Source organism: Belonocnema kinseyi, chromosome 1, assembly GCF_010883055.1.
Source record: "Belonocnema kinseyi isolate 2016_QV_RU_SX_M_011 chromosome 1, B_treatae_v1, whole genome shotgun sequence".
Classification (NCBI taxonomy): Eukaryota; Metazoa; Arthropoda; class Insecta; order Hymenoptera; family Cynipidae; genus Belonocnema; species Belonocnema kinseyi.
The window spans coordinates 129,478,433-129,492,691 of record NC_046657.1 but is presented as its reverse complement, the minus strand read 5'-3'; the positions used below and the strand labels follow the sequence as shown (position 1 = coordinate 129,492,691).

Genomic DNA, 14,259 nt, shown 5'->3' with positions numbered 1-14,259 from the left:
GTTCGACCCCCTTTGAAAACGCGCCATTGTATGCACGTGAAGCAAGCTTAATGCGACTACTTTCAGCCTATAGTGGCCTTCGCACATGGGCATTTTGCCGCCGGGCCAACATGAAACTTTACGCCCGCTGCATAAAAAACTTTAAGCCTGCTATATGAATAGGAGAAAATAGTAAAGGGAAGAGGGGAGGAGAAAACAAAAAAGGAAAGGGGGAAATGGGAAAAACGGTGAGGGGAATGGGGAAAGGTTGAGAAGGCAAAGGTAAAAAGGGGAAAGGGGAACAGAAAAAGGGTATAGGGAAAAACAAAAGGGAATAAAAAAATGAGAAACCAGAAAGGAAAAGGGGGAAATGGAAAAAGAGAAAAATAAAAGGGGAAAGGGAAGAATGGGAAAAAGAACAAGGGAACGGAGAAATAGAGGAAGGCGAACGGGTGAAAAGCGAAAGGGGATAAGTAAAGGGGAATGGGGAACCGGTAAAGGGGGATGGGGAAAAGGGATGGTAAAAAGAGAAAGGGGAAAGCGTGAAAGTGGAAGGAAGAAAAGAAAAGTACAAGCGGGAAATTGGAAAAACAGAGAAAGGTTGAAGAGAACGGGGAAAGGATGAAAAGGGGAAGGGCAAAGGAAAAGGAAAGAAAAAAATTAGAAACCGGAAAGAGTGAAAAGGGAAAGGTGAAAGGAAAGGCGAAAGTGGGAAAATGGTAACATAAAAGGCGAAAGGAAAGAATATTGAAAAGAAAAAGGGTCAAGGGAACGGAGGATAAAGAAATGGGGGAAGGGGAAATGGTGGCACGGGAAAGGGGAAATGGTAAAGGAGTATGGGAAAGGGTAAAAAGGGGAAAGGAAAACGGTAAAAGGGATTGGGAAAGGAAAATTACAAGGAGAAAATGAGGAATGAGTAAAAGGGAAGGAAAATGGTAAAGGGGAACTTAAAAGAATAGGAAAGTGTAAAAAGGGGAAAGGAAAAGGTGAAAGGGGAACGAAAATGCAAGGGGAAAATGAGGGATGGGTAAAAGGGAAGGAAAATGGTAAAGGGGAAATTGAAAAGGGGAAGGGGGATGAGTAAAGGGGAAGGGAAAACGAGAAAGGAGAACAGCTGCAAAGGTGAAAGTGAAATGGTAAAGGGTAATGAAAAAGGGGGAAGGAAAATGGGATAAGTTTAGAACGTGTGTGCCCACTGGGAATCGGCTTAGTAAAATTTAAAGGAAGCATTTATTTCACATTTTTTTATTATTGTTAAACCGTTTTATAACTTAAAAATTTGGAAAATATTTAAATTTATATTTATTTATATTTTTATAATTTATTGTAACATTTTAAACAATGCATTACAAAAATCTATTCAAATGTGTGAATTAAAATAACTTTAACTCTAAAGAGACAGACTTTAATGGAATAGATTTAAAATTTCAACTTGTATTCCACATAAAGGAATTAAAACAATTTATTACACATATGATATGAACTGATTCGAAGGAATTAAATAAACTCAAAATATGAACACTTTTGCGAAATAGGAAACTAAGCGTCTGCCATTTTTTCACACAATGGCCAGTCTCTCTTTTTATAGGGTCTCTAATTTGAGGATGTCATTGTAAGGAGTGCGACTGTAGAGTGTGTCGTACTGCGGTTGTAGGAATAATGTCTGGTGATGCATGGTGGAATAATAAAATGCAAGCCGCCAACCAAGAAAAGAAAAAGGAACATAAAAGAAGGATGGGTATCACAGGCATTACGTAAGAGGATAGAAATATACTTGAAAATTATTGCAGAACACAAAAAGAGTAAAGATAAAATCAGAGCAGAAGAAGAGAAGAAAATAGAAAACGACTTTTAAGGAAGCTAGAAACTGTTTTATAAACATATGAAGGGATATATAAAATATGAAGAAATAGCAAATGTGAGATGCTATATGATACAGACGGGATGCAAAGCTTACAAATTTTGTTGACAAAGTAGTCCAAATTTTTAGCGAATTTTCTCCCCAAAAAAGACGAACATAAAAAAAGGTTGGATTCTCAAATAAAATAGATTAATTTTCATTCATAGAATGGAATTTTTAATAAAAAATAAAACGCAGTGTCTTGTCCCGAAATTTGGAATGAGTAGTCAAATATTTTTCATAAGATAGGCTAATCATACCGAATTTGCGGGGCAGCTGGTCCATCCCCTTTTCCAACACCGAGATTTTTTTCAATCAAAAGCGATCAATTTACAACCAAAAATGGAATAGTTAAATTTTCCATTAAAAAATATTAATTTTTAACAAAGAAGCAATGTTTTAAGAAAATAGTTTAATTTTTAAACAATAAGATGAATGTTCAACTAAATAGTTGAATTTTCAACTAAAATCAATCAATTTACAAGCGAAAATAGAAGCTAAATTTTCAGTTAAAATAATTAATTTTCAACCACAAAAAAGCGAATTTTTAACAAAATAATTCAATCTTCAACCAAGAGATTAATTTTCAACTAGTTTGAAATCTCAACAAAAACTGTGACAGTTGAATTTCCAGTTTAAAAAAACTAAGTTTCAGCAACAACAAAAAACGAGCTTTAAACTAAATAGTTTAATCTTCAACGAAAAAGATGAATTTTTAACTAAAATGATGAATTTCCAATCAAACAAAAGCGGTGGAACCTTCAACTGAGTAGTTGATTCTTCAACCAAAATTAATGAATTCATAACGAAAAATTTATTAATCGAATTTGCAGCTATTAAATATCATGCAAACCAAAAATGGAAGAATTAAATTTTCAGTTATAAAAATAAATTTTCAACAACAAAAAAACGAATATTCAACAAAATAGTTCAATTTTTAACGAAGGAGATGAGTTTTTAACTAAAATCAGTTTAAGTAATAAAAAAATGAATTTTCAACAAAATAGTTAAATTATCAACCAATAAAATGAATTTTTATCAAAGTAGTCCAACTTTTAAACGAATTTTCTACCAAAAAATTATGAATTAAAAAACAGTTCATTGTTCAGTTTAAAAAATTAATTTTTAAGAACAAAAATTTATCAAAATAGTTCAATTTTCAATTTAAAAAACAAGAATTTTCAACTAAATTATGAATCTTAAATAAAAAATTATTTTCTAACGATGTGGTTTAACCTTCAAGCAAATAATTTAGTTTTGAACCAAAGAAGATGAATTTTTAACTAAGACCTATCGATTAAGAACAAAAAATGGAGGACTTTAATTTTCAGTTAAAAAAATTTTTTAACAAAAAAACGAGTTTTCAGCCAAATAAAAAAACTTCAACTAAAAATATGAATCTCCCACTAAGATGATGAATCTTCAACATACAAAAAAATATTTTTTTTTAGAAAGTGGTTCATTTTCAACGACAAAAAAAAACTAATATCGAACCAAATATTTCAATCTTCAACCAGAAAATTAATGTGAGTTATTAATTAAACGATAAGATGAATTCTTAAAAAAAATATAGTAGATAAATTTTTAAGTAAATAATTTAATTTTCAATAAAATGGTAGAGTTTTTAAGAATTATATTTCGTCGAAAAATAACATTCGACCAAATGAAGTATTTAATTCAAAGACAAAATTTTTTAATGTGCAATGTATTTTTGAAAATTATGGTTATTTTTAACAAATTCTTCGTTTATCAACAAATATTTGATCTTACTATTTTTTATACAATAAAATATATATTTAATCAATTTTTTAATTGTTTGGTTTCAGTAATTGTACAAAATCGCACAATTTCAGTGTAAAAAATCAAAATGGGAGTGAAAAAAATAGAAAAAAAAATAATTATGAAGATAGAAGATTTAAAAAAGTAAATAAATTTTCAAACACGTAGTATTAGCGAAATTTCAATTTTCTTGATTTACACGCGACCTATATTTTTTATCGGAACAACTCGCATTCACACGAAATTAGATGCCGAGTTGACAATTTAGAATTTTAGGGAAATAGAAACATGGAAACTTCAAAAGCAGAGTTAAAAATAAGTAATCTGGCATGGCGCCGATTGTATCTCAGTAATATCGTGGGGTTCAAGTTAAATGGAAATTAAAAATCCCAAAAATTTATTTTAAAAATTATTATTGATAAAATCGGCGATATTCAATTGTTTATAAAAGTGAGCTTTATTTATTTATAATAAGAAAATGGTGCCAATAAAATAAATTAAGAATTCAGTGTAAACCCAAGAACTTTCCCGAGTTTATATCGTAATTTAATTTTATCTGGTGAGTCTTTTTAATTTGGATTAATTACTTTATTTTCCACAAAATACCTATAAAACAATTATATTTGATTAAAAAATACGTTTTCAGTTTTAAAGGTCAAGTGAACAGTTTTTTAGTAATTCTTAAATATTGTTGATATTTCATAACTTGCATAACCGGATTTTTCAATTTCTAGTTAGTATTTATTACAAACTTTAATTAAAAATGAGTATTTTTTATAAAATTTGCATGAAGGTTAAGTTTGACTTTCAATTTGAAATTTTGAAAGAGAAATTGATTAATTTTGATTTCTTCGAATTTCTAAATCTTTAATAAATTTCCCAATTTATAAATTTTATAAATCTACTTCGATTTCAAAATTCTTCAATTTTAGGCTAAGACAAATTTGAAATTTTTTAAAGGCGAATGTAGCTGAATTTAAGTTTCTTCTATTTAAAACTAAAATAAAGAATGAAATTAAACAATTCAAAATTCAATTAGAATTATTAAAAAATGGCAATATTAATTTCATTTTAATTTTTTTTAACTTGAAAAAATATATTTATTTTCGATATTTAGTTTTTCGGAGTTGCTACCAAATCCCAATTTTAAAATTCCCTGACTTTCCATGACTTTTTCCAGATAAATTTATATTTACCCTGCCCGTTCTAAATTATTCTTTTTTATATAAAAACAATCTTACCTCTAGAAGGTCAGTAATATTGTTGTAAAAAATATTTGTTTATAAATTTATTGTAAACACTTTTAGTGCCAACAGTCATACATAATTTTATATTCAAATTTTCAACCGAAAATGAAAGAATTAATTTTTCAGTTGAAAAAGTTAATTTTCAACCAAGAAAAAGGATTTTATGAAAAATTTAATAGTTGATATTTTAACCAAAAAATATTTTAATTTTTAATAAAAACCTGTTAAATTAAACCGAAAAATACGAATTTTTAAACAAAAGAATTGAATTTTCAACCAAGAAAAATTTTACAGTCGATAAAGAAAAAATTTTTTTGAAATGTTGCATTTTAAACCTAAAAATGTGAATTTTCAAGCAAATAAATTAATTTTCAAATAAAATAGATACCTTTTCGACCCAAATTGAATAGTTACATTTTCAGTTGAAAATTTGATTTTTATCTAAGAAAACAAATTTTTAATGAAATTGTTAAATTTTCAACTCAACGAATAAATTTTCAACTAAAAGAATAAATTTTTTATTACGTTAGTGAAATTTCAGTTAAAAAGTGAATTTTAACCAAATATTAAAATTTTCTACAAAAGAAGACAAATTTTCAAATAAATGCATACATTTTTAACTAATGAAGATACATTTTCGACCAAATATAAAATAATTAAATTTGCATTTAGAAAAATGATTCTTAATCAAAGAAAGGATGTTTTAACCATAAGTAGAATAGTTAAGTTTGCAGTAAAAACTTATTTTTCGACGAACTAGATAAATTTTCACCTAAGAAAATCAAATTTCTATTTAAAAAACAGCAATTTTTCACATAAAAATGAAATAGTTTAATTAAAATTTTTTTTAGCAAAATTATTACATTCTCAACCAAAGAAATAAATTTTAAGCCAAAAAGATGAAGTTTTAACTAATGAGATTATTTTCCTATCAACAAAGACAGATTTACAATAAAATAGTTGTACTTTTACCCAAAAACAGATAAATTTTCAAGAAAAAAAGTTAAATTTTGAGCCAAAGAAATAAGTTTTTAAACTAAGGGAGAAATTGTTAACTTGAAAGATTAATTTTTTACCAAAATGATGAATTTCAATCTAAATAAATGAATTGTCAACCAAATAGTTGTTTTTTAAATATCAAAATATGGATCTGGATGGATTTTCAACAAAAAATGAAATAGTTAAATGTTCAGTTATAATAAATTTTCTGTACAAAAATAAATATTTCCAACTAAATTGTCATATTTTCCCCCCAAAAAGGGTAATATCCCTGGCGAAAGTTTCGGAAAGGAATTCATTCCGAGCAAATCAGAACTATTCCGAATTATTCCGATATCTGTATCCGATCCAATACGAATCACTCCTAACCAATCTGAAAAAAGTTTTGAATCTCGTTTGTTAAAAAAAAAACTTGAAAATTAATCGGACTCAATCCGATTCTATCAGAGACTTCTATCCGAAAGAATTGTAAGGAATTCGAAATAAATTTCGAATCTGAATGAATCAGAATCAATCCGGATACTGATTGATTTTCAATTTGACTGAATCAGTGTTCGGATTGATTTGGATTGAAAATTTACTTCTGATTTGTCCGGAAGCTTTCGGATAGAAGTATCGGATTAAGTCGGATTAATTTTCGAACTTTTTTCAACAAACGAGATTCAAAACTTTTTTCGGATTGGTTCGGATTGATTCCGATTGGTTCCGATACAGATATCGGAATGATTCGGAATAGTTCTGATTGGCTCGCATTGAATATACGTGAACTTTCAACTAAAATGATGAATCTTCAACCAGAAGAATCAATTTTTAACCAAATAAATACAAAAGAAATACATTTTCAATCAAAAAGATGAGTTTTCAACTTACAATAGAATAGTTCACTTTTCAGGGAAAAAATCTTCAACCAAATGAAGCATAATTTCAAGGAAATAGTTAAGTTTTCAACCAAGTAGTTAATTTTTTAACCAGAAATATTAAATCTCGGTTAAAAATGATACAAACAATGGAATAGTTAAATTTTAAACCAGAAAGACGAATTTCTGTGAAGAAGAATAATTTTCCACCAAATAGATTACTTTTATCAACATAGATGAATTTTCTATCAAAACTTTAAATTTTCAACTAAAAAAGATAAATTTTCAAACAAAAAAGACGAATTTCCAACTAAACTGTTATATTTTGTACCAAAAAATATTAATTTCTACGAAAATATTTGGACTTTTTAACTAAAATGATGAATCTTCAACCCAAAAGAAAAAATTTAACCAAAAAGTTGAATTTTCGACCAAAAAGATGAATTTTCAATGGAAAATAAGTTTTTTGAATAAAATAATTGAAATTTTGGTAAAAAAAGATCAATTTTCTTGCCAAAGTAGAATAGTTACATTTCCAGTTTAGAAAATGATTTTTCTTATAAAATAAAAAAGGATTTTCAAGAAAAGTTACATTTTCAATCAGAAAAAAAATACATTTTTAACCAAAAATATGAAGTTTCAAATTAAAATAGAATAGCTTACTGTTAAGTGAAAAAAAATTTAACCAAATAAAGTATTTTGTCAATGAAATCGTTACATTTTCTACAAAGTGGATAAATTTCAATTAGAAATATTAAATTTCTATCCAAAAAATTAATTTCCTTCAAAAAATGGGTTAATTAAATTTTCAATTTAAAAAAACGAATGAAAAATGTTTGACGCTACTATTTCAACTACCTGTCATTTTTATATTTTAATTGTGCAATTTCTGTTATCTCAATATATGAATTCGCCTTAAGATAAGCCCTGAGATTACAATTGATTATTTTCTTCTTTTTTTATAAATCTTTAGGAATGGATTCTGAGGAATTGAAAGGGGCATGTGCAGTTTGCCAAAAACCGGCAACCCTACGCTGTAGCAATTGTAAGGGACAATTTTATTGCACCAAGGGCCACCAACGAGATGACTGGAAGCGCCACAAATCCACCTGTCGCGCTTGGGAAATACGAGAAAATTCCGAACTTGGGAGATATCTCATATCGACCCGGGACTTGAATCCGGGCGATTTGATCATCTCAGAATTGCCGATTGTTTTTGGGCTTGCACCTCACACCGACGAGAGAGTCTGCGTGGGATGTGGAAGTCGAAACATACCAGCCAGATGCATCGGATGCTCCTGGCCAGCTTGCAGGATTGATTGCGCTGGTCTCATGGATGACGATAGACACGCCCTCGAGTGTAAACTCCTCGCCAAGGCGAGAATTTTACCCAGGTAACTATTTCAGACTTAATGTCACTGATCTATAATTAAAATCGAATTTTTCATTTAGTTCTACTTACTCTTTATTGTCGAAATGGACTTTAAGGCATTTCAGAATTTGAATTTCGCGCCAAAATTAGTTGCCCATTGTGGCGATCATGCTGCGCGCGATATTTGAATAAGGACACTATAAAATATCTCAATTTTGGCCTTTCAAAATAGATGCAATATTCTTTTGGCCCTCCGGATGTTGCTTCTACGTCACAAGAACCCAAAAAAATGGAAAGTAATTACAAAACTACAAAGCCACGAAGAAGCTCGTGGCCCAGGGACAGAGGCTTACGAAGAAATGAAAATTGTTTCTCAACACTTGGCTCCAATTTTATCAGCTGATCCTAGTGCTGCAGAGATTTTACCAAAAATTTGTGGATTAATTGATGTCAATGCTTTGGAAACAAATCCTCCAGAGGGATCGGTTGGAATTTATGAAAACTCATGTCTTCTGGAACATCAATGTATTGCAAATACAAGATTCAGTTTTTCTATCGATGAAAGTGGCCGGCCGAGAATTTTTGTCAAGGCTGTTACTTTTATTAAAAAGTATGTATAATGACAATAGGCAAGGAGCGTTCTTAATACAAATTTCGACCTTACCGATATCGAGAATGTTCCAAAGCAGAAGTGGTTCGTGTCGGTGCTAAGCTTCTAGAATATTCTCGAAGATGACGTTATGAAATGATGCTGCGCAATTGTGAAAGGAATTTCCGTAAAAAACTTCATGGGTATTTATTATCTCAATTAAGCATTTCGCTTAAGAACTTTCAAGGTTGTATTTTGATTTGACCTTGCCTTTTATACTGCGTCATATAGTCATGAAGAAAACGAGGACAAATCAAAGTACAATCTTGAATGTGTTTGCGTAAAATGCTTAATTGAGATAATAAATAACCATGAAAGTAGTTTGCGCAACTTCCTCTCTCACAATTGCACAATATCGTTTCGTGACGCCATCAGAACCCTTCGAGAACATTCCAGAAACTTAGCACGGACACGAACCACTTTAGCTGTGGAACAGTTTCGATATCGGTAAGGAAGAATTTGTATCTAGAACGCTTCCTGCCTATCTACAGAGGGGGTGCATTTAAATTGTAATTTTGAAAAATTATTGAATTCTAGAATTGTAAAAATTGGAGAAAATTGAAAAAACATAAAATATTTTATCTTCAGGGGGGAACACCTGAGTACAACATACACTCACGCTTTTTGGTCGACTCGAGTTCGAAGAGACCACCTCCTGGCCACAAAATATTTCGTCTGCCGTTGTGATCGTTGTGCAGATCCTTCAGAACTAGGAAGTCACTTTGGCACTTTAAAATGTCCTTGTGGAACAGGCCTAGTTCTCCCAAAGGATCCTCTCGACGAAGACACTGAATGGTCTTGTAATTCTTGTCCTGGGATTTTATCATCAATGGAAGTCACTCAATTAACCGAAAGATTGGGTGAAGAAGTTGAGGGCGCAATGGGTATTGCGAATCGCGAAGTCCTCACTGATCTTCTCTCAAGGTAATTTTAATTTTAATTTATGTTTAAAAATGAATGAAATGAATGAAAATATTTAAATTTGTCGAACAATTTGAATTTTCTAGAACAATTTTCCTCCTCCACTTTCTTCTTCTTCTCCTCCTCCTCCTCCTCCTCCTCCTCCTTGGAGCGTCACATGCTGCGAAACGCTTAACCAATAAGAAAAGTGTTACGCAGTTACTTCATTGACTAACGAAGTATCCAGCTCACATCTGGCGGAAAAGTTTGTGACCATATGTCACATATCGACTTTTGACACATTCGCACTGCCATATTTTACAAATCCCGATTTTAGTCAAATTCTAACCTTTTCAAACACTTTTTAAAGCCCTTGATCATACCTCTTACACACTTTTTAAAAAATAAAAGTGAAAATAGGTTATGTTTATTCCAATCTCTAGCGGCCATATTAATTTCCCCAGAAACTACTCTAATCAGACCTCATCTTTCCGAAAAAAATTCAATCATATTTTTTAAGCATTAAAAACAAATTCAAACTTATTTTTAAAAACGTTCCTCAAGTAATTATATTCAATTTTTAGTACTCTTTTAATTTCACTAGGAAAAAAATATATTTGAAAATATGCAACAACCGAATTGCGAATTCGAAACGTTAAGATTTAAATAATTTTTTTATGTCAAGTGTTTCAAATTGTACAATGTCAAATTAAAAGCTTTTTCAACATTCTGCAATTTTAAATTTTAAATCTTCAAACTTAATTCCTTCAAAATTTACCAAAAATTCTTAAAATATTTAGTGAAAATAAATGATAAAATTGGTAATTTAAAAATTGCAAATTTTGGTCATTGAATGTTTCTAACTCTAAACTTGCAAAATTACAAAACTTGAAATTGGGATGGTAGATATTATAGAAATGGTAAAAAATAAAATTATATAATTTTTTTTAATCTTATTCAAGAGACATTTATTATTTCATTTTATATTATTTATTGAAATTTGTTCAAAATGTAAACAAAATTGAACAATGAAGCGAACATATCAAAATTATAATTTTGAAAATAAATTCCTTCAAATTAGTAATTCTAGAATCAATCATTGTTTTTAAAAATTTGAACGAAATAAGAAATCATGAAATTTTCTCATGAATCTTAAGAAAACTTGTTTATTGTCTTGAAACCTTTTGAAATTTTTAAAACGCTTTCACTTTTTTTCACGCTTTTACTTTGTTTCAAAGTATTCAAAATTCACATTTTCTTTCAAATTCTTTTAAAGCTTTTCACATAAAAAATTATTTTTGAAAAAGACGAATTTTTCAACATAGTAGTTTAATATTTAGCCCAAAAATATTATTTTTTAACCAGTTGCATTTTTAACTAAATAATCTGACATTTTTACCAGGAAAGAAGAATTTTCTACAAAATAGTTTAATTCTTTAACACGATAATTTGAATTGTAGACAACAAATTTAATTTAGGACGAATACTTTAACTTTATAACATATAGATGAATTGTCTACCAAAGAATAAAACACAATTGAAAAACAATTTTCAACTAAAAAATATATTAATTTAAAATAAAAGAGTTCAATTAATAAAAAAACGAATTTTCAACAAGAAGAAAAATCATTTAAATCTAAGTAATTGAATTTTCTACCAAAAAGATGAATTTTTAATCAAGAATACTAATTTTCTACCAAAAAAGGAGAATACTTAGTAAAATGACATGAATTTTAAACTAAAAAAATCGGGTATCAACAAAAAAAGGCAGTTAAATTTTTAGTTAAAAATTGATTTTCAAACGCAACAAAATTTCAACAAAATAGTTAAATTTTTACATGCAAAAATTAATAATTTTTTTACAATTTACAGTTAAAGTCAACCAGAAAAAATAGTTCAATACAATGGTGGATTCTCCAACCAAATAATTCCCAAATTTTTGAAAAGTCTTTCAAAATATATCGAAAAAGAATCTGGAAGATTTTTAAACGTTTCTTTTAATTTTCCATGTTTTTAGAAAATTATAAAAACTGAATGATTTTAAAAGATATTTACCAGTTTGAAAAAGATTCGATAATAATTTCAATCTTAAGCATATTTCAAAAAATTTTAAACCTTATGTAGATTTTTGAAGATTCCGAAAGAAAATTTAAGGTTTTAAGATAATAAAAATTTTCCCTAAAATTGAAGGGCAAATTGGAACGAATGATTTATTTAATAAGAATAATTTTAAGAAATTGTTTATAGACATTTTAAAAATGGTTAAAACTGTGGTATATCTTAAGGCGTTCTTTAAATTCTCCAGAATAAAAAAATCAAGCAATTTTAAGATATTCAGAACGTTTAAAAGTTTTGAAAATGTTACAAAATAATTTGAAATTTATCAAGTTTTTCAAAAATGTAATACAATATGTAAAATTTTGAAGCTTTTTTAAATTGCTGAAGGTTTCCAGATAATAAAAAACTTTTCTTAAAATTCGTGCGGAAATTTTTAAAGACTTTTTATTTTGAAAAAGAAACCAAAATATTTCAAAATACTTGTAAAACTGTTAAAATAATAATTTGGGTAAAGTGGTTTTTCTTTCTTAATTAAAGAAAAATTTTTTTGTTTGAAAATTCGTCTTTTGGTTTTGAAAATTAATCTGTTTTTGATTATAATATCACTAATTTGTTCAAAATTCATATTTTTTAAATTAATTTTACTCTTCTTGAATTAAACTAAAAATATTTTTTTAGTTAAAATATCAACTTAAACATTTTTCGTTAAAAAATCATCTTTCTTTGTTGAATATTTAACTATATGGTTAAACCCGAACTAGCTAATAAAAAATAATATTTTCTTAATTCGAAATTCATCTCTTTGGTTAAAAATGTAACTATTTTTAAAAATTTATTTATTTTGTTGAACATTTGTCTTTTTGGTTGTAATTAACTTTTTTGGTTTAGGATTCATAATTTTAGTTGAAAATTCATCTCTTCGGTTGACAGTGTAACTGTTTTGTTGAAATTTTGTCTTTTTTGGATGAATTGAACTATTTTTTATTAAAAATTAAACACGGTTTTTTTGTTGAAATATCAACTATCACATTTTTTGTTGAGAATTCATTTTTTTTTAAATTAAACTGCTTAGTTTTAAAATTGAACAAGCTGATTATCAATTTATTTTTTAGTTCCAAATTCATATTTTTTCAGAAATGAAACTATTGTTAGAAAATTTATATATTTGTTTGAAATTTAGTATTTCTGGTAGAAAACTCATCATTTTGGTGACAATCAGTCTTGATCGAAGATTCATAATTTCAGTTGAAAATTCATCTCACCGTTTCATAGTGTGATTAATTAATTAAAATTTCATCTTTTTGGTTAAACATGCAACTGGTAAAAATTGATCTTTTTTTGGTTGCGGATTCAACCACTTTTGTTGAAAAGCCTTTTTTTATGAATTCAACTCGGAAATCTTTAAAAACCTTTTTGGAATTTGTCAAGAATCTTTAGAAAAATCATATTTGTATAAACGTAAAAACAAACAAGTTTAAAAAATGAATATTTACTTGAAATTTGTATTTTTTTCCAGGCTCAGCCGACTTTTACATCCTTGCCACCAGCATTGCATCACAGTTGGACATTCCTTGATACAATTACTACCACCTGACGATCCACAAAAATTAGAAATTTCTAAGAGAATAATTTCAACGACATCAATCGTAGATCCTTACGGGGCGAGACTCGCACTTTACACGGCAATTGCTCTCCGGGAACTCGCTTCTTGTCCTGGCCAGGACAGAAAAAATCTCTTATCGAAAGCCATTTCGTTACTTGAGCCAGAACCTTTTGGAAGTCCTGGAGAAAAACTGCTGAGACTGATTAAATCTGAAATCTAAAGAGGATAACAAATTAAAATAAATAGATGCAACGATATTGTGGGGCGATTTTCATCTGATCGCGGTGTACCTGCTCGTCTTACCCTCTCCACTCGACTTCCCCTCACGTCGCTGACTGAGCGAGAGCGCTGTGTCGAGCCCAATAACCCAGAAGAATGTAATACTTGAAAAGATAAATTTTGAACTAAAAATGTAATAATCGAATTTTCATATTAAAAAATTAGTTTTTGAAAATAATTCATTTTTTAAACAAAGAGAGAAATATCATACTAAAATGATAAAGTCTTAACCAAACAAGAATTATTTTTAGTTAAAAAAATTAATTTAAAATTAAAAAGAGGATTTTGCAACCAAAGAGATGAATTTTCAACTTAAATGATAAAGCTTAAAAATAAAATTTTATCATAAGAAACACAATTTTTTTATTTGTTATCTCCAGTTTTTAAAATAAAATAATTATTAAATAATTTCTTATTATTAATATAAATAAGTATACCTGATTAATTTATAAATAAAGATAGGCAGAACCTAATAATTTCGATATCTTCCAGACTAATGGTTAACATTTATTTTAAAAATCGAAACGATTACGTTTTGGAAACACAGCATGATTCCTTCCTCAGATCTGTATTATATATTATATATCTGTATTATATATAATATTCAATTATTTTATACATTTTTTGTATAAAACAA

At 28.3% G+C, this 14,259-nt stretch overlaps 1 protein-coding gene across 1 annotated transcript; it reads left to right on the top strand.

Moving 5' to 3' along the window:
• The first annotated feature begins 4,003 nt into the window (after nucleotides 1–4,003).
• On the top strand, nucleotides 4,004–13,799 carry LOC117171144 (SET domain-containing protein SmydA-8-like). The gene is made up of 5 exons (XM_033358200.1): nucleotides 4,004–4,217; nucleotides 7,735–8,155; nucleotides 8,366–8,743; nucleotides 9,371–9,706; nucleotides 13,257–13,799. The coding sequence occupies exons 2-5, from the start codon at nucleotides 7,737–7,739 to the stop codon at nucleotides 13,561–13,563; spliced, it is 1,440 nt and encodes a 479-aa protein (XP_033214091.1). The 5' UTR covers nucleotides 4,004–4,217; nucleotides 7,735–7,736; the 3' UTR covers nucleotides 13,564–13,799.
• Nucleotides 13,800–14,259: the final 460 nt, after the last annotated feature.

Coding starts and splice junctions, on each gene's coding strand:
- LOC117171144 (XM_033358200.1), top strand. CDS start 7,737: ATGGATTCTGAGGAATTGAAAGGGGCATGTGCAGTTTGCCAAAAACCG. Junction 8,156..8,365: donor AAGGCGAGAATTTTACCCAG/GTAACTATTTCA, acceptor CTTTCAAAATAG/ATGCAATATTCTTTTGGCCC. Junction 8,744..9,370: donor GCTGTTACTTTTATTAAAAA/GTATGTATAATG, acceptor TTTTATCTTCAG/GGGGGAACACCTGAGTACAA.